Source organism: Eubalaena glacialis, chromosome 15, assembly GCF_028564815.1.
Source record: "Eubalaena glacialis isolate mEubGla1 chromosome 15, mEubGla1.1.hap2.+ XY, whole genome shotgun sequence".
Lineage (NCBI taxonomy): Eukaryota > Metazoa > Chordata > Mammalia > Artiodactyla > Balaenidae > Eubalaena > Eubalaena glacialis.
This window is the reverse complement of record NC_083730.1, coordinates 75,551,890-75,579,004: the sequence shown is the minus strand read 5'-3', so window position 1 is coordinate 75,579,004 and position 27,115 is coordinate 75,551,890. Positions and strand designations below refer to the sequence as shown.

At 49.7% G+C, this 27,115-nt stretch overlaps 1 protein-coding gene across 2 annotated transcripts in view; it reads right to left on the bottom strand.

Moving 5' to 3' along the window:
• FAM222A (family with sequence similarity 222 member A) overlaps nucleotides 1-27,115 on the bottom strand; it is a 55,325-nt gene that overhangs the window by 12,976 nt on the left and 15,234 nt on the right. Inside the window, exons 1-2 of one of the 2 annotated variants that reach the window (XM_061169724.1) lie at nucleotides 18,691-18,759; nucleotides 13,669-13,800 (exon numbers count right to left, since the gene is read on the bottom strand). In XM_061169724.1, coding sequence (XP_061025707.1) covers nucleotides 13,669-13,750 — 82 coding nt within the window. In that variant the 5' untranslated portion in view covers nucleotides 13,751-13,800; nucleotides 18,691-18,759. Of the gene's footprint in view, nucleotides 1-13,668; nucleotides 13,801-18,690; nucleotides 18,760-27,115 lie in introns of those variants that run through there. The other variant, XM_061169725.1, reaches the window with a different exon arrangement.

Here is a 27,115-nt window from a genome sequence, read left to right as displayed (position 1 = left end):
TTTTCAAGTTATACACAGGATGGCCAGGATGTAGGGATTGGATTGAAGTTTTTCCATATTGAATCTCCATGCACAGGACCTATGTCTAAGTTTGTTCTGGTCTTTAAAAACTGTCATTATATAAACTTAAATTTTTCTCCATAGAGGTTATTTACCTCTTTTATCAATTTATTTTAGGTTCCTTAATAAATTGTAATAGTATCATAACTTAGATAAAATGGACAATTCCTACATAGACACAAACTACCAAAACTGACTTAAGAAGAAATAGAAAATCTGAATAGACCTATAACAAATAAAGAGATTAAATTAGTGATCAAAACATTTACCCACAAAGAAAAGCCCAGGCCTAGAAGGCTTCACTGTTGAATTCTATAGAACATTTAAAGAAGAATTAATGCCAATTATTCCACAAACTCTTCTAAAAAAGAGACTAGGAGGGAACACTTGCAAACTAATTCTGTGAGGCCAGTATTACCCTAATGTCAAAACCAGACAAAGACACCACAAAATAACTATAGACTAATATCACTTATGAATATGTACTTGGTCCTCCATATCCACAGGTTATGTATGCATCCATGGATTCAACCAACTGAGGACCAAAAATTCCAAAAAGCAAAACTTGAATTTGCTGTGCACCAGCAACTATTTTCATAGCATTTACATCATATTTACAACTATCTACATATCATTTACATTATATTTACAACTATTTACATAGTATTTACATTGTACTAGGTATAAGTAATCTAGAGATGATCTAAAGTATATGCAGGGGAATTCCCTGGTGGTCCAGTGGTTAGGACCCCACGCTTTCACTGCCGAGGGCCAGGGTTCAATCCCTGGTCGGGGAACTAAGATCCCACAGGCCACGCAGTGCGGCCAAAAAAAGAAAAAAGTATATGCATAGATTATACTCAAATACTATGTCATTTTATGTATCAATATAAGAGATGTGAACATCTTGGATTTTTGTATCCATCTCCGGGGGGCAGGGGGGAGTCTTGGAGCCAGTCTTCCATGGATACCATGACTGTACATGCAAAAATCAATAAAATACTAGCAAACTTAATCCAGTAATATATAAAAAGCATTATATACCATGACCAAGTGGGACTTATCCCAGGAATGCAAAGTTGGCTTAACATCCAAAACTCAATTAATGTAATACACCATATAGATAGAATAAAGGACAACTACCACATGATCATCTCAGTGGATGCAAAAAAGCATCTGATGCAATCTAAGATACCTTCATGATAAAATATACAACAAACTAGGATAGAAGGGAACTTCCTCAACCTGAGAAAGAGTATTTAGGAAAAATCCACAGATTATGTCACATTTAATGGTAAAAGACCGAATGCTTTCCCTCAAAAATCAGGAATAAGATTGCCACTTCTATTCAACATTGTACTAAAGACTCTAGCCAGGGCGATTAGACAAGAAAAAGATAAAAGTCATTCACATAAAAAGCAAGAAGTAAAACTATCTCTTTCATAGATGACATAATCTTGCACATAGAAAATCATATGAGGGCTTCCCTGGTGGCTCAGTGGTTAAGAATCTGCCTGCCAATGCAGGGGAAACGGGTTCACGCCCTGGTCCAGGAAGATCCCACATGCCGCGGAGCAACTAAGCCTGTGTGCCACAACTACTAAGCCTGTGCTCTAGAGCCTGCAAGCCACAACTACTGAGCCCACGTGCCACAACTACTGAGCCCACGTGCCACAACTACTGAAGCCCACGCGCCTACAGTCCGTGCTCCGCAGCAAGAGAAGTTACTGCAACGAGAAGCCCGCGCACCGCAACGAAGACCCGATGCAGCCAAAAATAAATAAATAGATAAATAAGTTTATAAAAAAAAGAAAATCCTATGAAATTCACTAAAAAAACTATTAGAATAAACAAGTTCAGCAAGTTTGCAGGATCAATATACAGAAATCAACTGTATTTCTATACATGCACAATGAACGGTCCAAAACAAAATTAAGAAAATGACTGCATATACAAGAGCATCAAAAAATAAAACTTAGAAGTAAATTTAACAAAAGAGCAAAAGTTATAATCTGAAAAAAAATTTTTTGAAAGAAATTAAAAAAGATTTAAATAAATGGAAAGACATCAGACATTCATGGATTAGAAGACTTAATATCAAGATGATAATATTCCCTAAACTGGTGTACAGATCCAACACAGTCCCTATCAAAATCCCAGATGGCTTCTTTGCAGAAATTCACAAGCTGATCCTAAAATTCATGGGACCCAGAAGACCCAATACAATCTTGAAAAACAACAAAGTTGGAGGATTCACAATTTCTGATTTCATGACTTACTACAAAGCTACAGTAATCATGACAGTGTGGTACTGGGATAAGGAAAAACACGTAGATCCAAAGAATTGAGAATCCAGAAATAAGCCCTCACATTTATGGTAAACTGACTTTTGCCGAGGGAGCCAAACGATTCAATAGGGAAAGATTGGTTTCTTCAACAAATGGTGCTGGAACAAGATATCCACATGCAAAAGAATGAAGTTGGACCTTTCTTCACACCATACACAAAAGTTAACTCAAAATGGATCACAGACCTAAAAGTAAGAGCTAAAATTAGAAAACTCTTAGGCAAAAACATAGGAGTAAATTTTCCTCCTTAACATAGGGTTAAGCAAAGCCTTTTTAGATACAACACCAAAAGCACAAGTGACAAAAGAAATTTTTACTTCATCAAAGTTAAAACCTTTTGTACTTCAAAGGACACCATGAAGAAAGTGAAAAAGGCAACCCTAGAATGGGAGAAAATATTTGTGAATCATGAATCTGATAAGGAACTTGTATCTAGAATATATAAAGAACGTTTACAACTTAATAAAAAGACAGCCCAATTTAAAAATGGGCAAAAGAGCAGAGCAGACATTTCTTCAAAGAAGATATACAAAGGCCTATATGCACATAAAAAGATGCTCAACATCCTTAGCCATTAGGGAAATGCAAATCAAAACTACAGTGATACCACTTCATATGCACTAGGATGGCTGGAATCAAAAAGATGACAGGTTTTGGTAAGATGTGGAGACAATGGAACCCTCATACACTGCTGGTGGGAATGTCAAATGGTGCAACTGCTTTGGAAACCAATTTGGCAGGTCCTCAAAAAAGTAAGCATACAATTACTGTGTGACCCAGCAATTCCACTCCTAGGTGCATATGCAAGGGAAATGAACACATACGCCCACACTGAAAATTATATACAAATGTTCATAGCATTATTCATAGTTGCCAAAAATGTGGAGATGACCCAAATGTCCATCAGTTGATACGTAGATAAACAAAACATGGCATATCCATACAATGGAATATTATTCGGCACTAATAAGGATGAAGTACTGATGCATGCTACAACATGGATGAACCTTGAAAACATTAAATTAAAAAAGCCATACATAAAAGGTCACATATGATTTCATTTATATGAAATATCCAAAGTCGGTAAATCTAGAGAGACAGATAGTAGTTTAGTGGTTGCCTAGGGCTGTGAGGGGGCTGAGGGGTAGCTGGGCAGTGACTGCTATTGGCTATGGGGTTTCTTTTGGGGGTGTGGAGAAAATGGTCTGGAAGTTGATAATTGGTGATGGTTGGACAACTGTGAATTTATGCTAAAAAGTATTCACTAGTATACTTTTTTTTTTAAAGCAAGTTTTTTTTTTTTTTAATTTTTATTTATTTATTTATGGCTGTGTTGGGTCTTCGTTCCTGTGCGAGGGCTTTCTCTAGTTGCGGCAAGCGGGGGCCACTCTTCATCGCGGTGCGCGGGCCTCTCACTATCGCGGCCTCTCTGGTTGCGGAGCACAGGCTCCAGACGCGCAGGCTCAGTAATTGTGGCCCACGGGCCCAGCTGCCCCGCGGCATGTGGGATCCTCCCAGACCAGGGCTCGAACCCATGTCCCCTGCACTGGCAGGCAGATTCTCAACCACTGCGCCACCAGGGAAGCCCCACTAGTATATTTTTAATGGGTGAGTTGTAGAGTCCCTGTTACCATACACGTAAAACTGTCCCCACCCCCAACTGTAATAGTATCTTTTTGTAATACATATTTCCCAACTCTTTGTTATAGATACAGAGCTGGCAAACTACCACCTGCAGGCCAAATGGGGTGTGCAACCTGCTCTTGTAAATAAAATTTTATTGGAACCCAGCCATGCACACTCATTTCTGTGTGTCTGTGGCAGTTTTCGCACCACAATGCCGCAGAGCTGAGTAGTTACAATAGACACTGTATGGCCTGCGAGGCCGAAAATATCGGCTCTTTACAGAAGTTTGCCCACTTCTGCTGTAGAGGAATGAAATAGCATTTGTATGTTGATATTCTTTTTTTTTTTTTTTAATTTTTTTCTATTATTCCGCTTTTATTTTTTAAAAACTTTGTTGAAATGTAGTTGATTTACAATGTTGTGTTAGTTTCAGGTGTACAGCAAAGTGATTCAGTTATGTGTGTGTGTATATATATACATATATATTCTCTTTTAGATCCTTTTCTATTATAGGTTATTACAAGATATTGAGTATAGTTCCCTGTGCTATACAATAGCTCCTTGTTGGTTATCTACTTCATGTATTGTAGTTTGATGTTCTGTCTGCAAATCTTGCTGAATTCTTGTTCTCTTGAGGTTTCTATGCAGACAGTCTGACTTCTTTCTAATCCTTAAAACTTGTTATTTATTATCCCCTGTCTTACTGAGATGGCCAGGACCTCTGTACAGTGTGGGAAGGCAGTGATCTGGGTCTCTGTCCTCCTCTGATTTTATCAACCCTTGGGTTGGTTTGTGGTGGATTGTGGTTGTATCCTCCGTAATAGAAGAAGGAAGTTGCCTGCCGTCCTAGTTTGCTAAGAGCTTATTTTTATTCATTCAATCGTAAAAGGAGGCTAACTCCATCCGGGCCTGTCCTGGACGTCACCTCTGAGCGTCTCTCCCCTCCTGGGCTCGGTTCCGAGGCGGGGGTGGCCCTGGACCATCCCTCCATCCCCGGGGCTGTGCTCAGCAACAGCTCTGTAATTGAATCTGCTGTGCGGCCAGCGGCGGGTTTTTAATTTTATTGGAATTTTAAATTGCTTTGTTTCTTCCTTATTTTATTAGTGTTAGTGGAAGCAGCTGCACCTGCAGGAACGCTTGTGGGGCTACGGCCCGCAGGGGCAATGGCGCCAGCCTTTGGGATTGGGGGTGTTGGGCAGGAGTCAGGTGAGGAGGGGTGGGCGTTGGGGAGAAGCTTCATCTGTGAAGATGCGAGGGATGGGCTGGGGAACCTCTTATCCCTTTGTGGGTATGGGTGTGGGGAAAGGGGTCCTGCCCTCTGGGGGAGATGGGGGCAGGTAAAGGGTTTGAGTCTGCTGCCAGGCCCTGAGGATTCTCTCCTTTTCTTCTTATTCCCACGTCACAGCGGAGGAAACGAAGGCCTAGAGAGGGCCAGTCCCTCATTTGCCCAAGACCACACATACATCCCATTCAGGGCACAGCCAGGATTTGACCCCCAGGCCATCTGGTCTCAAAGCCTGTGCCCTGGGGGCTCCTGGGGAGGCGGGCAGGGCAGTCACTCAATCCTCATCTTCAGAGGACCAGCCTGAGGCACAGAGAGGCTGCGTCCCTCACCCAGGGTCCGGCAGAGCGAGGCTGGACGCTCACACCAGGCTCCTGGGGTAGCTGCCACGGCCCCTCCCTCCCTGCATGACAGGTCCCTGAGTCTACCCCTGCACCAGCTGAGCCCCCATGGTGCCTCTCTGCCTGGCCCGTACTTTTAGCGGCGTGTGACTCAAAGTTTATGTATCAAAACCATGATGAGAAAGTCAAATATTTATTAGGGGCACGGTCCTGAGCAGCTGAGAAGAACAGGCTTCTGTCCCAGGGGTGGGTGGGTCCTGTTTGGGACCCAGGGACTCTACCCAGCTGGGAGTAGCCCAAGATCTTAGGCCTGAGGTAGGGAAGGGGGATGGACTTTCCCTCCCGCCACATCTTTTTCCCTTTCTTTTTCTCCAGGTCACTTTCTCCGGTTAGCTGGAACAGGCTACAGCAGCCAGCCGCCTGGGCTCCTGGACACGTGGCTGCCCGCGCCCCCGGCTCCTCCACCTGCCTGACCTCAGGTCCTAGAGAGGTAAACTGCAGCCATTTCTGGTTCACTGGCTACGTTCTGGGCGCTTGTGGAGGTCAGTCCTCGTGCAGCCCAGTGTAGTCAGGCCGCTCTGATCCCATTTCACAGGAAGAAGAGGGAGGAGGGCTCAGACCAGGCCACGTCTTCTCCCCACCGGGTTTTTGACATTATCATCACAGATGGTCAGAGCTGGATGGCTTCTTAAGTCCATCTGATCTGACCCCTTGCTTTACAGAAGGGAGAATGCGGGCCCCAGGAGGCCAACTGACTCATCCAAGGTCACGCTACATGTGGCCCAGTCAAGACCTTTCTCCCTTAGTGAGAAACAGCACAGCCCGAGGTCTGGTCACGAAGCTCAGGGCCAGCCCTTCCTGTCTCGGTTCTGCCTGGGGGCCACAGGGACAAGAGGGTCAGCCTAGGCCTGAATGCCCGGGAGTCTCGTCCAGGCCTTGACCAGGCAGCAGGGCACCCAATTCAGTTTGCTTATCTCCCTTCCTGCCGCCGTCTCTCCTGTGCTCTTCAGTTACAGGCAGAGTCATTGTCTTTTCCAATAAGTGCAAAGATGTCAAAGGGTCTGAGTGGGCAGGGGAAGCAGGACGTCCTTGGTGGCCCTCCACATTCTCTAGTTCCGGCCTTGGAGCAGGAAGGAAGGACTGGCCCAGGTCATTGTGCCCAGCCCTTATCTCCAGCCAGTTGGCAGCAGAGGGCAAGGCAGGGGACAGTGGCAATCAGAGGTTAAAACGCACAGATCCTTTAAACCAGCAAGCCCATCCTGGAAGAATTTTTTGCACAGATAGATATACGTACGTGTACGAAGCTGATGTTCATTACAGCACTGTTCAGAATAGCAAGAGACTAGAAACAACCTAAACGTCCATCAACAGGGAGATGGTTAAAACATTATATTCATCTGTACAATGGAATACGAGGGTACTCTTTCTGTCAGGTGAGGAATAATCTCCAAGACACATCGGTAAGAAAAAAGGCAAGGAGCTGAGAAGTATGTCGGGGTGCAAATGTTTACATAAAAGGTATTTACTGCCCCTCCTACGTGCATGCATTTTTCAGGAGGGTATTTAAGAAACTGCTAATGCTGGTTTCCTCTGGGAAGGAGAGTTATTTTTCACTGTAAATCCTTATGCCTTCTGAGTTATGTGCCACGGACAGTCTATTCAGTGGAGTATCTAATTTTATAAAAGAGAACGTGTTCTCCCTGGAGGCCATGTAAAGGAGGGAAGGGGGCTGTGCAAGAAAAACATTTTTCCTTGAAACCGAAGGCCCTTCCAGATTATCTGTCATTGTTCTATTTTTGATGAGGCAGACATGTATTCTGTAAACCCCTATCTCTGAAAGAACACCATCAGAGGACCTTCAGTTCTGAGGATGTTGATATAACATCTTAGGTCCCCCTTGTCTTTCTGGAAATACCCTCCAGAGGCAAGTAATCAAAATTGAACCAGCACAGGACCTAATCAAAATATATAAGAAAAGGGAAGGAAAGGCAAAATATAAGTAATGGTTGGCAAAAAAACACTTCCCATCAGAAAAATGTGGCCACAGAAGAGATGAAGATTATAGCCAAATATTTCATTGTGAAGGAAACAATGTAGTAAGCAACTGTTTCCATAAAGCAGAAATGCAAAGAGTAGGAGGAAAAAACTTATCATAAAAGGAGAAATGGAATGAGCACAGGGAGAAAAAAAAGAAGTCATAGAAAACAGGATGAAAAGTGATCAAAATGAAAGGGAAATAGGGAGTCAGAAAGTCGTAATTAGAAGAGGGTACATAGGGAAGATGGGCAAAAGACAGCCAATCTGTGCTTAACTAGAGTCCCCAAAAGAAGGAAAGTGAAATAATACAAGCCTTGGATCTGCCTGTTGAAAGGCACAGACTGTTCCAGGAGAAACAGACTCTGAAGGGTCAACCCCAAGACACAGGCTAGTAAAGTAATGGCATGAAAGATGTGGAAAGATCAAAATGAAATATAAAGGAGGAGGACTCAGGCTTCAATTTCTCCATGGCAACATTCAACATTAGAAAAGAACAGAACAAGGTCTACAAAAATCCTCAAGGAAACAAAGTGACCCAGGAATTATTTTTTTGCTCATTCAAGTAGAAAGTCGACAGACCATTCTGAATGTGCAGGAATTCCAGGAGTGTTGTTCACAGGAGGCCTTAAGCCGTAGACTAGAGGGCAACTTCAGATGGTGGAAAAATAAGGCAAAAGAACTGGTGATGAGCATGGACCCTGTTTATCTAGGAGACTGAGATGGATAGAACTGTGGGAGTGTGGTGATGTAACCAGATGTTAACATCACAAGCCCTAGGAGTAAAGTAATGGTATCACTAAGAAGAGAGGGGATGGGGAAAGAGGGGAACAGTAGTATAAGTACACAGGTGTCCTCATTTTTAATAGCTGGTATCAAAAGATATTTAAAGCTGATGTCAGTTAATAGAGGTTTAAAAGGATGAAGTGAATGCTGAGAAAGTGCTGTAGGGAGAAAAAAGAAATATACTAATTTCATCATTTTGTTCATTTTAGGGTAGATGGAATAGATGCTGTTACAAAGAGACAAAAAATTAGGGGATTATTTAATGCTACACCACTAGAACAAGAACACCAGCCTTCCCTATGATTAGTAGGTACACAAAGCAGAGAACTTAGATCACATAGGGAAAGACTTTTCAAAGCAATTAAAACAAAGCACAGCATGACTGAACTAATACCAGACATCTGTTATATCAATAAATGTAAATGGGCTAAACTCTATTAAAATTTTTTTAAAGGGCATTCAGATTGGATCACAAAGCTTAATTCAACTCTATATTATATGAGTCACATCTAAACAAAGTAATTCAGAAAGGTTGAAATAAAAGGACTGGCAAAGGTTTCAAGAAAAATGTGAATTAAAAAAGCATCTTAATAGGCAGTTACCATCTTAATAGATAAGATTGAATCCAGGCCAAAAAGTATTAAATACAGCCAAGAAGGATGCAATTCACCATGGAGATTTAAGGTACTAATACCTGTGCATTAAATTCCATTGCAACTTGGATACACAAGACCTAACTAATGTAATTAACAGGGTAGATATAACTGGTTAACACCAAACTCTGAATCCCGGAAACAAAGCCACATCTTTTCAAATTCCCATAAAAAGTCACAAAACTCACAAAAATCACCAGAGATTATATCACAAAGAAAACTTCACTGAAGTTCAAAAAAGTAGAAATCATAGATAGCATTCTCTGATTATAATGCAATAGAACTAGAAATAACAAAACACAAAGGCACCTACTACCTGGGTGGATAGATGGAACTCAAATGAGCCTGAAGCCAAAGAAGAAGAAATCAAAGCCAAAGTTATGAAGTTATCTAGAAAATACTGATAATAAAAATACATGCTAGAACCTACAGGATACAGCTAAAGCAGTGCTGAGAGAATTCACAGCCTTAATTTTCCTTTTTTTCTTGTTTAGCAGTATAAAGATTTAAGCCTCTCAAGAAATTTTTTAAAAAGGAAAGCAGGAGGAAGATTTTAATAAAGATAAATGCATAAATTAATGAATTAGGAACCAGAAAAGGGTAATTACTGATAAATGGATCCTGAAGATGGTTCTTTGGGAAAGAGGGGTAGATAACCTCATTAGCTAACTAACCTAATCAAGAAAATGCAGAGGGGAGCACACACAAAATATACAATATAAGAAACAAGGGTAAAGTAATCATTTAAAAGAATTTATTTTGTGCAACCTCATGCAAATAAATTCAAAAACCTGGATAAAATGGGTACTTTTCTAGAGAAACATAATTTACCAAACTCATTCAAGAACAATTAGATCAATCATTACAGAAGAAATAGAGAACATTATCTCAGAGTTACCCAGCCCTCCATCTCCCAAATAAATACACTAGCCCAGACTGCTTCATGAAGGATCAAACAATCTTTAAAGAACAGATAATCCATTTCTACTTAAGCTGTTATAAAGCACAGAGGAAGAAGGAAAGCCTCCATTGTCTTTATGAAGCAAATGTAACACTGATAGCAAAACCCAACAAAAACTGTTCCAAAAAAAGAAAACTAAAGACTATTCTCACTGATGAAATTGAGGCAAAACTCCTAAACAAAATATAAAATCCAATTCTGTGGTATGTTATAATGTAATATTTATCGTGACCAAGTGGGAACCAACCAGGAATGCAAGGATGGTTCAATTAAAGAAATCTGTTATCATTATTCATATTAACAGAACAAAGGAAAAACCCATATGATCAGTTTCACAGACATTGAAAAGTCATTTGGTAAAGTTCAGATTCCATTCTTGATTTTTAAAATTCTCAACTAAATAGGAATAGATGGACACTTATTTAACCTGATAAAATATCTGCCCCTAAACCAGCATTCTGTGTAATGAGGAAATCCTAGAAGCTTCTCAAGGGCAAAGACAAAGCAAGAATGTCTACTGTCACCACTATTATTTTTCACTGTTCCAGGGATAGTAGACAACACTATTAAATAAGACAAAGAAATCAAGGTATAAAACTTGCAAGGGGCTTCCCTGGTGGTGCAGTGGTTAAGAATCCGCCTGCCAATGCAGGGGACACGGGTTCGAGCCCTGGTCCAGGAAGATCCCACATGCCGCAGAGCAACTAAGCCCGTGCGCCACAACTACTGAGCCTGCACTCTAGAGCCCGTGAGCCACAACTGCTGAGCCCGTGTGCCACAACTACTGAAGCCCACACACCTACAGCCCGTGCTCCGCAATGGGAGAAGCCACCGCAATGGGAAGCCCGCGTACCGCAACGAAGAGTAGCCCCCGCTCGCCTCAACTAGAGAGAGCCCACGTGCAGCAACGAAGACCCAAAGCAGCCAAAAATAAAAATAAATAAATTTATCAAAAAAAAAAATTAACTTTCCAGAGGAAGGAAACTTTAAAAATGTGCAAGATCTAAATGAAGAAAATACTAAAACATTCCTGAGGGACACAAAAGAAAGTCTGAACAAACAGAAAGGTATAGATCATGTTATTGGAGGGAAAGACATCATCATAAAAATGTCATTTCTTCTTAATTTATAAATTGCATGCAATCCCAGTAAAAACCCAAACAGGATTTTGTTCTTACCTAGATAAGTTGATTCTACAGTCCAGACAGAAAACTAATGGAACAGCCAAGGAATTTCTGCATAAGAGGATGGTGAATAACAAGCAAGAAGCACCAGCAAATATTAAAATGTTTTATACACATGCTTACAGCATGGATGAACCTTGAAAACACTATGCAGAGGGAAAGAAGCCAGTCACAAAAGGCCACATACTGTATGAGTCCCTTCCTAGGAAAGTCCAAAATAGGGGAATCTATAGAGAAGGGAGGAGCCAGGGGGATGAGGGAGTGGGTAAGGGATTTCTTCTGAGGTGATAAAAATGCTCTAAAATGAACTGTGGTGATGGATGCAAAGTTCTGTAAATACACTAAAACTACTGAATGGTACACTTCAAATGGGTGGATTGTATGGTACGTGAATAATATCTCAATAAAGCCATTAAAAATGTTTAAATGTGTTATAATGCTACAGTAATGAAAACAGTATTGCACTGATATTTGAATACACTTGCATCCATACCCCACACTTTGCACCAGATAAATTATCAAATAATCAAAGATCGTATATTTTAAAAATTAAACCAGAGAAGAACTAGAAGAATCCCTGGGGACACCTTTTTTTGTTTGTTTTTTTAAATAATCTCAGCATGAGAAAGTACATTCTAAGTATGACACAAAATCCAAAGGCCATAAAAGGAAATACTGACAAATTTTAGTTCACCAAAAAACTACTCCATGGCAGAATCAAAGACAAATGACAATTTGGGGGAAACATCTGCAATTCATATGACAGACAGAAGTCTAATTCCATCATATACAAAGAGCTCCTATAAATCAATAAGGACAAAACCCAATGAGAAAAATAGATCAAGAAGATGAATAGATAAGTCAATCAAACCACATCCATCAAAATTACAAATGCACATACCTTCGACCCGGTATTTCTTCTTGTAGAAATTTATGCTGTAGTTTTATTCACACCTTTGTGACACATACACAGTGACAGAGTTTGTTGCTGCATTGCTTGTAATGGCAACAGGTTGGGTATGGTTCGTCTTAGGGGACTGGTCAAATAAATTATGGATCATCCGTGCTATGAAAAACTATATTGCAAAAGAATGAGGAAGCTCTTTAGAGGCTGACATATAGGATATACTGCTAAGTGAAAAAGTGAGGGGTAGGACAGTGGATAAAATATGTATATACACACATATTTGCTGGGATGTGCATAAAACGTCTCCTGAGAGGACACACAACAGCGGGGAGAGGACGAGTTTTATCTCTATACCCCTTTATTCCTTTTGAATACTGGACCACGTGAGTATATTACCATGTCTGAAGATAAAATACATATTAAAAAAGCAAAAAGCAACAACGTAAACACTATGGTAAATGGCAACCGCTCCTGCACTATAGGACAGAGGCAATAGGAAAGGGTGGGGACTGCGGTGAACTGGAGCTGGGTGTCCCCTTTAAAGAGGCAATAGTTACATTCTAACCAATAGCTACAGGACAGGAACACAGGCTTATGTTACCAGATCCTCTGATTTGTGTTCAAGACACACTACATCCAGATTTTTATACAAATCTCCCCATTTTTAAATGTGTCTAAATACTTGGGAAAAATAAAAACCCAAACAACCTATGGTGGTTAAAAATAATCAGATCAGAGGGTTTGGGAGCCCTGTCCTGGATGGTAAAGGAGGACAGACCCTTGGAGGTTACCAAGTCCGGCTCCCTAATGGCCCAGAGAGGGAAAAGACATGCCCAAGATCGCCCAGCAATTCAGGCCCCAAGCTGGGATCCCATTCAGGACTACAGTGAACTTTTGAACAACGTGGTGGTTAATTCAGGCATAACTTACAGTTGGCCCCGCATATCCTCGGTTCCTCCATATCTGCGGATTCAACCAACCACGGACCCTGTAGTACTGTACTATTCACTACTGAAAAAGATCCACCTATAAGTGGACCTGCACAGTTCAAACCTACATTGTTCAAGGGCCGGCTGTGTTTGCTTCCCCGTTATCCTCTCTGCTGATGCAGAGGGAGACAGACAGGACACACGGTCAGGTCACAGAAGAAGTGCTGGGGTCGGGGCCATGGTGCTGGTAGTGGTCAGAGAAGGCTGCTGGGGAGAAGGTCACGCCCAGTGGCAGTCAGCCAGACCAGGGGAGTGGGAAGGGACCCCAGGGAGGCAGCACAGACTGGGCAAAGGCCTGGGAGAACACGGACGGTCCAAAGCAGGGTGGTGGTGGGCAGATGTGCCGGAGCGTGGACGGCTTTCCCCGCCTGGGAGCTGCCCTGCGAGGGCCCGAGGTGGGGAAAGCTTGGTGTGTCCAGGAGAGAGGCAGCCCCGTGGACTCGGGGTGGGCAGAGGAAGGGGCGGGGCTAGGGCCACAAGGAGGGCGTGTCACTCACACTTGCGCAGCTCCAGGCTCTTGGTCGGGCAGGCCAGGTGTTGGCCGGGGGCGTTCTGGGTCCTCTGCAGGCAGGCCAGCATGGCTGAGCTGGGGGCCCGCGGTGGGGGGGATGCGCTCTGCGGCAGGGTCCCTGTGAGGAGGGAGAGGAGGCGCTGGTCACCGGGGCTGCTCTGTGCCCACCTCCCCCGTCCCCACCCAGCCCTGCTCACTGTGTGGGCCGCCTCCTCCAGGGGGCTTCCCGACGCCCCCAGGCCTGCTCAGACCCTCACCCCCTCCGTGTTCCCCCAGCAGGCCGTCCTTCCAGGGGTGGTGGCCTCCAGCTCTCCTGTAACCGCCTGCCAGCAAATCCATACCAACCTCCCCACCCCTCACCTTCAGCCTTGAGCTCATCAAGGGCAAAGACCCCATCTGGTCATCTTGGGAACCAACATGGACGGGTGCCCGGGAACGGCCAGTGGGCGAATGGGTGTCCCCACTTATTCAGGTGTTGGTCTGCCCTCACCCCCGGCCTGGAGACTTCTCACAGTGCCCCTGGAGGGGAGATGCCCGGGGTGGTGTCCCCGGGAGAACCAGAGGTGACCTGTGCTGAGCCCTGAGCCCAGGCCCCGAGGGCCACCAGGGCCCCCTGACCGAGTTCCCTACCCCGAACGGAAAGGGCGGGGCCACCCAGGGCAGCTCTGCCAGGCTGGGGCGAGGGCCCCCACGGGCAGCAGCTCAGATGTGGCTCCAGACAAGTCCACGTGTGCTCACGCACCCAGATTCACACAGAAACGAGCATTTTTATCTTCACAGAACCCACTTTCCTGAGAACCCAGAGCCCCCGAGGGGCAGGGTGACACAGCCTGCCCTCGATGGATGGGGAGAGGGTGGGAGGTCTCCTGCCAGGGTCAGGGTAAGGAGAAGGCGGGCTCAACCCTGGACACTGCTGATGTCCACCCAGCCTGGGCGCCCCATGCCCACCCCCTCCCGCTCCCATGCCACCGCCACTGCCAAGGCCTGAGCCACCAAGCTGGGCTGGTTTGAAAAAAGAAGAAAGTGGAGGGGAGGGTGTGTTGAAGGGGAAGAAAGAGAAGTTATTTAACACTAAACAGGTGTCTGGAGCCCTAAATTCTGCCGCTTTCTTCTAATAATGAAGTATTCATGAGGAAAAGCCTTTTTTCACTACTTTCTTAAGATACTAATTTCACAACAAGCTCCTTGTTACGGCGCAATTATTCCAATCTTGTATTTCCCCGAGACGGGTGCAGCCTCCTGTCTGTCCTGGACTCCCGGTAAATGAAAGACAATCACGTACCCACCTTTCATTATGCTCTATTTTACTTTCAGCAAAGGTAGCCTGAAAGAAATGATTTACTCTGAAAGGGACTTTTATTCAGTTTCAAAACCAATTTTCTCCTATTACTGTCTCAGAAAAAAAAAAAAAGAGAGAGAGAAAGTGGGGGGTGGATGGGGGAGGGTCGGTGGTTCTCATGCGCCACCCCGCCCAGTCGCCAGCCTTAACGCAGCGATGCAATGAAAGATCTGGTATCCACTTCCTGGCTTTGATTTCTGGTAATTTTAAAATATGCCATTACAATCAGGCAGAAATTATACAGTTTAAAAAGGGAATGAAGTAGGGCTATTGCAGGGATGAAAGCCCTTGACTGCGGGAACGAGGCGCCGCTCCCTGGGGACGCGGGCAGCGGGAGCGGGCCATGCTGGGGCCCTTTGGGACACACCCGCACACATGGGGGCAGCCGGCCCCCCGGACACCCGGGGACACGTGGACATGCTGCCCGCCATGCTGGGCATCCACACGCATCCCGGACGTGCTCGCTGCATATGTTTTCCTGCAGGTGGGCACATCCCGTCACACCCTCGCCCACCCTGACTGACACGCTCCTCTGGCACCTCTCAGCACACGCGGGAGGTGCACGGACACGCACAATCACGTGCCCACCTGGAAGGTAAGAGGCCTGTGGTGACCCTGGCAGCCCGGCCCCTCGCCCCTACTCCAGCCCAGAGCAGCGGCCACTTCTTGCTGCTCTGATGCAGGGGTTAGGGGACAAAGGGGATAGCTGGAAAAGGCCAGCCGGCTGCAGGGCCCAAGCAAGCCCTCTCCCTCCACAGATGGGGAAACCCAGGCCAGAGGGAGGCAGCACCCTCCCCGGGGCCACCCAGCAGACAGTGACTGGGTGAACCTGCCCCCTCTCCACTGGGCTACACGGCTTCCCACAGGCTGGGGCAGCGCTGGGCCAGGAAGGAGGGAGGCCAGCCACCTGGCACACTGAGGAAACCTGGGCTGGAAGCCTGGAACCTCCCCTGCCCCAGTGCCTGCTGTGTGACCCCAGGGGAGCTACTGCCCCTCTCTGGCCTTGTAAAAGCACTTCCATGATCCTTCCCAGGTCATTTTTCTCCAGGGTCCTGGCCAAGCCCAGCCCCACTTTGGGAGGTCCTCCCCACCTCTGGCCTTTCACCAGGTGCTGGGGGCCCAGAAGCCCAGCCCCTCTCCAGCGCCCCCCCTCCCCAGGGGCCATGCACCCCAGCATGCTTTTCTGTTGAAAAGGGCAGGCTGGGATTGCAGTGCTAATCGGGTGAGGGGTAGGCTGCCTGTTCTGGGGCCTCTCTAGACCCCATCAGCTGCCCTCCCAGCAGGGTTCTGGTTTCCGAGTGCTCGGATGCTGGACGACCGGGCAGCTCTGGGAGCTGAGGTCACGTGGCCCAGCTCAGGGGGCCACAGAGGATTCCCCAGAGGGGACGGTATCCACGTGAAGGCCTCAGCTCAGCTTTTCTGGTGCAGCCACCTGGATCATTTCATCCCTCGCCTCTGGAGGACCAGCAGCCTAAGAGGCTGTCTTCACTTGGAGAGGAGCGATTTCTCTCTCTACACCCCCAATCCCCCCAACCCCCTGCCCATTCTCCCAGGAGCCCTGTGCCTGCTGCTGGGGCGGGGGGGCGGGTGCAGCGTGGGACGTGGGCAGGGGCCAGTTCGGTATCCTCCACATCATCTACAAACAAGACAAACAAAACAGAGCCCTCTTTTTGGCCATAAAAATTCTCTCTGGTCCCAGAGTAGAGCCTAACCTCCTTTACCTGGCCCTCAAGGCCACTATGACCTGTCCTCCCCGCCTCCCACCCCCATCTCTCCTAGCTCCCTCCTAGCGCTCCCTCCAGCCTGGCAGCCTCCCACCTCCAAACCTTTGCCTGTGCTGGTCCCTCTGCCTACAGCACCGCCACCTGATCCATTTTAACTCAAACTCTGGCTCCCCTCCTCTGGGCATCCCCCCTCACAGCCCTAATCACACAGAGTTGTAATTGCCAATTTTCACGTCTGTCTTTCTCCACTGGACTGTGAGTTTCTCAGGGGCAAGGACCGTGTCTTATTTGTCTCTTTCTCCCCAATGCCTGGCAAAGAGTAATCACTTAATAAATAGGTGTTGAATGAATGGCTAAATTAATGAATCCGTTATTGTCAGATGAAGTGATGGAGGCCCAGAGAAGCCAAGCGTCCTGCACAAGGTCACACAGCAAGCTTGGAGACAGGACTGGAGCAGGTGCCTAAAACACTCATGATCTTCCCATGACCCACCCGCCGCCCCCCGCTTGGCATCATCCCATCTGCAGAAAGCCAGCCCCTCAGAGCCCCCGCCCGAACTCATTACTCCCCCAGCCAGGGACCATCCTGGGAGCGCTGCTCATTCCGAAACCCTATCAGCAAATCGGGCTGTTTATAAGCCCAAGGTCTTTTGTGACTTTAATAATAAAAAAGGGGGGGAGGGGGGAAATGTCGCAAGCCTCAATGATTAGAATGCTTTGGCACCGTCCCTGACATGGGGGCTGATAAGACACCTTATCTTGGAAGCACCCCTAGGAAAAAGTCCCCTCCACCAGATAACGCCCCCAGCTGTCGATATGCCCTTTCATAGCTGAGGATTTAGATAAAGAAAATGTGACAGGGGAGGGGAGAGAAAGGAAGGAACTTTCCAAGTCCGAGGAGGAACTGAGTCTGTGCTGCTGCCTCGGCAGAACAATGCATAGCAGAAGGATGTCTAAAGCCTGTCTTTATTTTTATTAAAAGAACAGGGAATTGGGGCCTTTGGCCCTGCCCGCCTTTTGTCATCTCTCCCAGCCTGTCCGGCTGCAGAGGGTGTTGGGGAGCCACCCCTGCCACCCCCCACGCTGCCAGTGGGAACAGGGAGCTTGAAACTTACAATACGCATGTTAGTGCTAATAACAGCAGCGCACATTTATTGAAGGCTCCCTCTGTGCCACGCCCCATGTGCATCCTGTCTGTTCTGTCTCACAGCATCCTCCTGGCAGCTGCTGTGGTGGGTGCTGGTTTTAGCCCCATTTCACAGATTAGGAAATGGTCACAGAGAGCAGAAGTAATCTGCCCAAGGTCACACAGCTTTTAGATGGCAGAGCCCCAGGGTGTCAACACGGCTCCACACTGTGCGGCCTCCAGCCCTGGCTCCAGAAGCAAAGTCCTGCTTCTCCCCGCTGCCCAGGGCTTTGGTTCCACTCCGGGAGGGGCTGGGGTCACAGAGAGGGAGACGAGAGGAGGGAGAGGAGGAGGAGGGGCTCTCGGGGGTCCGCCTACTCATCCCATAAACATTCACGGAGGACAACGTGAGAGGCCTGCGTGAGCAGAACAATACAGAGGTGGCTAAAGCAAGGCCCTGCCTCCAGGAGGGAACTGTTTCGAGGCAGCTGTCATTTACCCAGCCATTCATTCACTCATTCATTCATTCAGGCAGCAGGCACTCCCTGAGCACCTTTTGGGGGCCAGCCCTGCGCCATACGCTGGGAGTATGGGGATCGGTGAGAACATCCTGCCAAAACAGAATATCCCACCGGAAGTGACCGCCTACTCCCAAGGCCAGCCTGTTCAAAGTGGACTTCCCTGGCCTCTCCCTCCGGCCTCCAATATTTCTCTGAAGTGGCAGGTGGGCAGGACTTTCCCCCATGTATCCTGTAGGTCAGCAGTCTGCCCCTCACCAGGCTGGGCTGGCCCTGGAGCACGTGGAATGCAGGGACGTACCTGGGCTCCACAGCAGGAGGCTGTGACCCTGTGAAGGCCACGAGCGGTGCCGCTGCCAGCCCCCGTCCTTCCCTCCTCCCTGGAGCTCCCTACTCTGGCCTCTATGGCTCCACTCAAGGCCAAAGACCGGCTGTGGCTTGGAGGAGAAGGTCATGTGAGGCCTTCCCGGCGTCCAATGGGACTAGGAGTTCACAGTAGAGGGCCAGCCCCCGAGGCCTCAGGGTTGCACCTGCCAGGCAGGGGCCAAGCACCAGGGTTCTGATTGGCTGAGTGACCTTAAGGAAGCGACAGCCCTTCTCTGAGTCTCAGTTTCCCTTGCTGAACCCTGACGGGCAGTGGCCCAGCCGATCGTAGGAGGGCCTTTGAGCCTTTGAGGGGATGTTACCATGTGGTTTTCAAACACAATCCAGTGCACTAGCTGTGTGCAACACACAGGGCTGAGTCCACACAGGGCGGGTTCCAGATGTAGTCTGCTCTTGAGGGATTTGGAATGTTGAGTCAGGAAGCCGGTAAAACCCAGCATGTTAAGTGCTGAGTGGACAGTCAGGGCTCTGAGTTCCCTAAAAATAGGCGAAGGAGAAGCCTGCTATTCCCAGGGCCTCACAACCTTCACGGGGAGGGGGCAGGAGTCCCCCCCCTCCGCCCCCCCAGTTCTCACCTCCATCCCCAGTGCTGCACTTGAAGCCTTGCTCTCCTTCACCCTGTCCTGGCCCCAGAGCCTGCCCCCAAATGCAGGGAAGAATTTGAAGTAGAGGCAGAAGGCCGAGGGCCTGGGGAGGGGAATGAGCATTGGATTGAGAGCCTGGAAGAGCTGGGTCGGATCCTGGCTGTGTGGCCCTGAGTACTGGTTCCCTTCTCTGGATGGGTCCCCACCACCATGAGCCAGGCCAGCACAAAGCCTCAGAAAGCTCAGTGCCCCCTAAACCACAAGGGGCAGGATTTGCCTGCCCTTGGCCAGGACAGAAGGGTGGAGGGGCCCTTGCCCGAGAGTGCCATAGGGAACCTTGGTGCACAACCCTTCCCCAACGACAGGCGGATCCACTGTCTGTCTGTCTTTCACTCCTGTCTCTATGGCTGTCGCTCACTCCATCTGCCTTCCTATCCTGGCGCTTCCCTTCTTCCTCCCTGCTGTCTCCTTTCTCACTCCCTTCCTGACCCCACTCTCCCCTACCCCTTCCCCCTCCACCCGCCCCAACTCTCTCCGTAAGGCAGCCAGAGTAGAAGCCCTCCCCCACCCCCTCCCCCATTCCTGTTCCAAGCCTGAGCCCGAGGCCTTCCAAGGGACCCTGTTAATAATTAAATGTTAATCTAAAAAGCAATTTGAGCTGCGGCTAGGCAGATCTGGTTAGAGATTACATTAGCATGGAGGAGGCGAGGGTAATTTTCTTTAACCCCTCTCCTGATCTCTCAAGCCCGGGAATCTTCAAGTCACACTGGCACTGCTGATTAAACTGGCGCAGGGCTTGGCTGTGGATAAAGGGGCCTGTGAAAAGTGATTATTTCCCACTGCCATTTGGGCTGCAGCACCAGAAAGGGGAGTCTCACTTTCTTTTTTTTGAGGTTGGGGTGGGGGAGGGCACTGGCCCCTTCCAGAGAGGCCTCATCTACTGCCAAGTATTCCCGCTGCATCCATCCCCACCCCCAGAGGCCGGAGGTCTCTCTAAAATGCAAATCTGGCCACTGAGCATAACCTGGCTCCCTCTGTTGCTAGGACAGAGCTGCCGGCCTCCTGCCTGGGGGACAGCACCCCTCCATTTAATCCTCACTCATAGTTTCTAGCACCTTGTCTAGGCCCTACCCTGGGCAGACCACTGGAGCCACAGATGCTGGTGGCTCTGGGCTGCAGGGGAGGCCAAAGAGTGAACCACCAGCCACGAGTTCTGGATGGCGGGCAGCAGAGTCCAGAGGCGGGCATCCCTCAAGACATGCCTCTCACCTGCACACTTGCAGGCCTTTGCCCATGCAGTCCCTTCTGCTTGAAGCCCTTGAAATTCTACTCAGCATTCACCTGAAGCCCAGGTTCCTCAAAGGCTTCTTGGAGACACACGAGATGCCTGATAAATGTTTGATGAATAACTGGAGTGCCCCGAGCGGCTCTGCCCGATCCCTCCTCCATGGGTTCACGGTGCCATGACCAGTGCTTGTGAACAGTAGGCCCTCAGGAAACCCTCTCATGAAGGAAGGATGTGCGAGAGGCTGGCCCAGGGAGCTAGGGCAAGGCGGGATTAGGAAGTATCCGACTGGGACACAGGGCTGCGGGCTAGGGTGTGCGGCGGTCCCCAGGCCCTTCAGCACCATGGCCAGCTCCCAGCACAGGCGCCCTGGAAAGAGGGGCGGGGCGGAGCCTGGGAGCCTAATGATGTCAGTCGCCATGGGAACTACCTTGACATTATCTGCCCTGGGCAGCACTCCAACCTTCAGAGATGACTACGTGACAAATTAAGCACCTACTATGTGCCAGGTCCTGTGCTAGATGCTGAGGCAGATGCCAGGAGAGGGGTGTGTGCGTCAGAAGCGCAATTACAAGGCAGGGTGACAAGTGTACCCTTGATGGAGCCACCCTACCTAGCTTGGGGGCTGTCAAGACAAAGGGACAGCCCCACTGCCTCATAAGGAGGGTGACAGTATTGTGTCCCAGGCTTCAGAGCCAGATGCCTGAGCTTTGTCTCTTAACTAAATCCCAGCTTTATCCATTAAGTCTGGCCTTGGGCAAATGCCTCCATCTCTCTGAGCCTCAGTTTCCTCGTCTGAAAAAGGGGTTAATTCCTTACCACAGCTCAGTACAAATAAAGTGCTAGGGTCACAGTAGTAACTCCCTAAGTGGTAGCCGTTACTAGTATCATTTATGATTATTATCAACAGGTAAGTAGGAAACAGCCAAGTGAACAAGGCAAGGGGGAGGGGGTCCCAAGCAGAGAACTACACAGACAAGCTTATGGAGACCTGAAAGAAATCAGTGAGTGTGGAGAACCTGAAGCAGCTCTGGGTTGCTGGAGAAGACCGAGAGCATCCCGTCCTGGCCGGGCAGGGTCACCAGGACAGAGAGGACAGCGGCAGGGTCCCCCAAACCTCAAGGTGGGGAGAGCCGCTTTCTGTGGACACGTGCTGGGTCAGGGCAAGGAGAGGCTAGGAGCAGGTGCTGGGTGCATGGGTAGGTGGGGGGCTCACAAAGGCTCAAAAGCCGCCCCCTCAGTGATGGGGTGAGATGGGCAGTCACTGCCACCAGCAGCAGACCTGGCGGGCTCTATCCCAGAGGCCCCCTCCACAGTACCTAGGGAGTGAATGCGGGGCTCATTCGCATGAAAATGAACCTTCGGGAAGCCCTGGCTGGAGAGCAAAGCCCCCAAATCTCAGAACCCCTTGGCCAGTTTCCCTGAGAGCCTTCTTCTCTGAGAGCCAGACCCCAAGGGGGGAAGTCTGGAGCGGGGTCCCATCCTACAAGTCATTTGTTCCTCTCCTAGTTCTGGCCTTGGCTCTTTAATGACAAAGTGGCAGTCACCTTCCAGCAAAGGGGTGGGGCGTGCGGTGAAGCCGGAATCAATACCAAACGTCATCAGTGCTGTGATGCTACTACAATGGGGGCCGGAGCAGAAAGGCCCCAACCCAGTATTTCTGGAGGGGGGCATGGACCCTTCCCAGAGGAGCAACATGTTACCAGATGACTCTAGGGATAACGGGTCTGGAAGAAGAAACACTGTGTGCAAAGGGCATAGGTAAGATCCACTGTAGAGCCAGGAAGGGCTGGATGCGCCCAGCCCTCCTCCCGCCTACTCCAGGTCCCTACATCCGCGGTTCAGGGTTAACCCAGCAACGGAGGAGAAAATCTAATACTCAGAGCAATAATAGGAGCTTGTTTTTATTTTTAGTGTTCCCCATGGGCTCAGCACTTTACAGACATCACCTCATTTAACCCACCCCAGGCCTGGGAGAAGGAGAGAGATGATTACCATGGTGTGTGTACCCGTGAGGAAACAGGGGCCCGAGGAGGGGGAGGGGCTGGAAGAGGTGGGCCTGGGCCAGACGAGCATGAGGTTTAGACCCTGGGGGGAGGGGAAGAACGGTGGAAGATTGGGCCCTGGCAGGAACAGCCAGGAGTGCTTAGGAGAGAAGAGCCTAGGTGGGGGTGGCCGGTGAGGGCTAGTCTTTAAATCAAGGATCAACAGATGCTGCTGGGGATCAGGCTGGGGCAGAAATCAGTAGAGCCTTCCAGGCAGGGGTGGGGGAACAGGACAGGACACTTGGGACCAATAAGAGCACAAACATAAAAGTATTAACCCCTGAGAGGCCAACCACACCTCTGTGTGGGCCAGGTCTCCCCATTCTGCCCTTGCTGTGAGCGAGGCCGGGGATGCAGTGTCCCTAAGCCCTTCTCTGGTAGGGGAGCTCCCTCTGTGTCATCTGGCCACAGGGCGCCATGATTTTAGTGCTGGGGTGCAGGGGCCAGACCACCTGGGTTCAAACCCCAGCTGGGCCAGAGCCTCCCCTACCTCTGGGGAGTTTGATTTTTCCTCTTTGTGCTTCTCTGCATTTACAATTTTTCTATGGTAAATATGCCATCATTTCTGTTTTCTTAAAAATAACTTTTCGGAAGGGATTTCAATCACTGACCACCTGGACACAAAGCTGGGGTGCTGTAAATTCACTGACTTGACAGGGAGACAGCGGCCAAGGAGGGTAGAGGTGGGTGAGGAGAGAGACAGGAGGAGGGGAAGGCATCGAAATCCAGGAGTGGACAGACAGATGGAAGCATATCGAGTCTAGCCCAGCTTCCAGCAGGTCCTGTGGACCACTCTTCTACAACAGGTCCCTGCTCCCACCATGCGCCCCATCACCTACAGGCCTCCACTCAGGCCCCTTCACTCCACACTCCACCCTGCAGGGGCCAGGCTGAGCTTTCCTATGTGGAACTCACTGCCTTCCCCACTCAAAACTCCCCCGCTGGCCTCCAAGACATTTCTAACAATATCCTCTGCGGCCCTGCGCGTACCCCTTCCTCACTCCTTGCCCACTCTGTCACTCTCCCCTGGTGCACCTGATCCTCTCACCGGCCGACCCTGGTCTCACCCCAGGGCTTCTGCAATTACAGTTTTGTCTCTACCTAAATACTCTAGATCCAGTGCTCTCCCATAGAAATATAATGTCATTATAAATTTTCTAGTACCCACAGGGGGAATTATGTTTAATAATATATTTTATTTAATCCAATATATCCAAAATAGTATTACTTCAACATGGAATCAGTATTCAAAAATTACTAATGTGGTATTTTATGACCTTTTTTCCATAGTAACTTTTTGAAATCTGGGGTGGATTTCACACGTAGAAGACATCTCAGTTCAGATGGGGCCGCACTCTCTGTGCCAGCTCCGTCCCCTCATTTACACCTCAACTCAAACATCACCTCCGCCAAGAGGCCCTCCTTGATCACTCTGTCTAAGCTGGCAACCCTCTGCCCTGGCCACTATCCTGTCACCACTGTAGTTCCTTCACTGTCATTACCACTTTGAAATGATCTTATTGAGGAATGGTTTAGCATCTACCTCCTGTACTGGAGCACTGACTCTGCTGTGTTTGCACACTGGGGCACACAGTAGGTGCTCAGGGTGAGCAGGTGGTAGGGGGTGGAGGTGGCAGCCTGGGGCCCTCATCTGCCTGCCTCATTCCAAATTCTACTCTCAGCGACGAGAGGCAGAGGCCTGTGTGTGTGCGCACATGTGGGGGGGACGTGCACACACACACGCACACATAAAGACCCCCCCTCCCCCTGCTTCTGAAAAGCGGGCCCAGAAGATGGGCCTCCTTTCAAAATCAGCCCGGCGCAGAAAAACGGCTGTGACAGCACAAAGCCGAGATTGAATCAGCGACGGGGCCGATTGCCTGGTGACGGTTACAAATGATCTGATGTGGAAAAGACAGGATCAGATGTGTGCAGAACAACGGCTGCTCCGGCCCCTACACGCCAGACAATGGGCTGCTGGGCGGGCAGGCGAGCGGGCAGGTGGCTCCAGAAGCCCAGGCCGGAACATGCCGATCGTTGCGGGGCCCAGGAGAGACTTGGCCGTGTCCCTGCACCGACTCACGTGAGGTCTGCTTGACCAGGATGGTCGTTCACGCCACGCAAGAACAGACCCTCCCCAAGTGCCCTACACCTGGGAAGGAGGGCCCCAGTGTGCGACCAAGTCCCCAGCTCTGGGCAGCTGGATGATGGCCAAATTTTTCGTGATCAGACTTGTCATTTCCAAACACTTAAAGAGAAATATTACTTTTGTCATGGGGGAGGAAAAAGAACTTTCTCCCTACTTCTTGTACCCCACTGGTCCCCGGCTTCTGCTCTCAGAGCCAGGAGCCATGCCCCCTCCACACACAGCCACCAAAGCGGCGCCCACCTACCCCCAAGGGGCGGGGCAGGGCAGGGGTTTGAACCTCTGAGGGTGGAACTCCGTGGCTCTCAACCACCTCGTACTGAATGTCGTCCCACCTTGACCCTCTCCACAGCCCCCTGGGAGGAGGCTGGGTCCAGAAAGACTGCCTGGCTTGCCCAGGGGTGCACAGCCGGGAGGCGGCTGAGCCTGCGGCCTCACAGACCCAGCTCTAGTCTTCCCACTCTGAGGCCAGGCACAAAGCAGATGCTCAATAAATCTGCACTGAACAGAGGATACACTGGGGCCTTTCTTTCCCAACCACTCCTTGCATGCCCGGGGCTCACAGCTCTCCTCTCCGGTCATCTGCCCTGGCCCCTGGGGTCTCTCCCCTCCTTGTTTCACTGCACAGTTTACCACTTCAATCCAACAAACCCCTCTGCACGTCTGGAACACCCGGGCCCCCAGAGAACCGAGCGGGTGTTTGTCAACGCAGGTGGGTGAGTGGCACATCGGATGGGAGGCCACGCGAGCCCCATCCCAAGCTGTGTCCTGAAGGCGCGAGGGCTGGGAATCCTCTGGAAGAGGGGGAGGGCCGCTTCCTCACAGGTCTGAGCAAGGGGCTGCTTCAGCTGGCAGCGACCACATGCTGGAGCCACGTCCCAACCTTGAGCCCATCCTGAGAGGTGCGGGCACAGCCATGCCTCCCATGCTCCCGGGGGACAGAGGACAAGGGTTTGTCTGAGGCCAGCTGGTGGGGTGGGGGCATGAAGCTGGGTCTGCTGGACTCTCAGGCCTGTGGCAGGGCCATGACAAGGGAGGGCTGGGATTCCAAGTGGGCACCCAATGTCCCACCAGCCACCCCTGGGGTGGGCACTGGGTCACCGCCCTCAGGGGGCCACCATGGCCCTGAGTGGTGGGCGTGACTGTAGACCGAGGCTGATGCCAAATAACCTGAGGCCAATGAAGTTAACCCTCTACCACCACCACCAGGACGGCGTCCTGCTGGTCCTCACCGTCCAGACCTGCTAGACATTGCCCCCTTCACCCCTGACCGGTGGCATCCAGGAAGGGCCAAACAGCACCGCGGCTAAAGCGCAAACCCAGAACTGCTGTGTTTGAACCCCAGCCCTGCCACTTACCAGTGGGACTCTCTTGAGTCTGAGTTCCTTGGGGCCTCAGTTTCTCCATCTGAAAAATGGGGCTAGAAACCTCCCCTCCCTCACCCAGTCGTGGTGAGGACTAAGCCAGGTGATCAAGTACTGTCACTTGATCTGGGGCAGAGGCTACTCTGTTGTCCTCTTAGCAACTTCAAATCCACTGCCCACTAGGTGCCCACCGTGCTGGCGATGTCCACCCTCAGCTTTCACCGTCATGGACCAGAGACGAACACAAGGGGCTTGCAGAGGTGAAGGGATTTGTCTGTGGTCCGGCAGGGCAGGGGGAGGGGGCTGGGGAGGCGTCCTCAGCCCTGGCCTGGGGACCCTTGAGCCCCAAGATCTTAAGCCCCAAGTCCTTCCAGCACAGTTTCTCCTTCAACTCCCAGGGACAAGCCCCAGAGATGCCCAGGTGGGGGTGGGAGCGAGGGGATGGCTCCATTCACAGAGCCTTGCCTGAGCACCGGCTGTGCGCCAGGCTGTGGGGACCTGAAGAAGAATCAGACACAGCAGGGAGGATCAGGCGCACGCAATCCCACCCCCGGGTCAGACGGAGCTTCGCGGGAGCCCAGAGAAGAGGGCTCATTCCCAGGACAAGCGGCTTCCCAGCAGAGAGGGCCCCTGAGCCCCTTGACTGCGTGCTCCGGGGGCAAGGGCAGCGCCTGGCTCGGAGCCCAAAGGCCCCCAACAGGGGCTCCTCTGACGAGCCAGGCCTTGGAGGGCCAACTAAACGGTGTGGGGCTGGGAAAGACCCCTCCCCGTGGGCAGGTGCCAGAGGTAGTACTTTGCAGTCATTCACCTACCAAATCTCCTAACCTCCCTGCGGAAGGGACCATTATTATCCCAGTCTTCCAGGAGGAGAAACTGAGGCACAGAGAGGGCCAAGTCACTTGCCCAAAGCCATCCAGT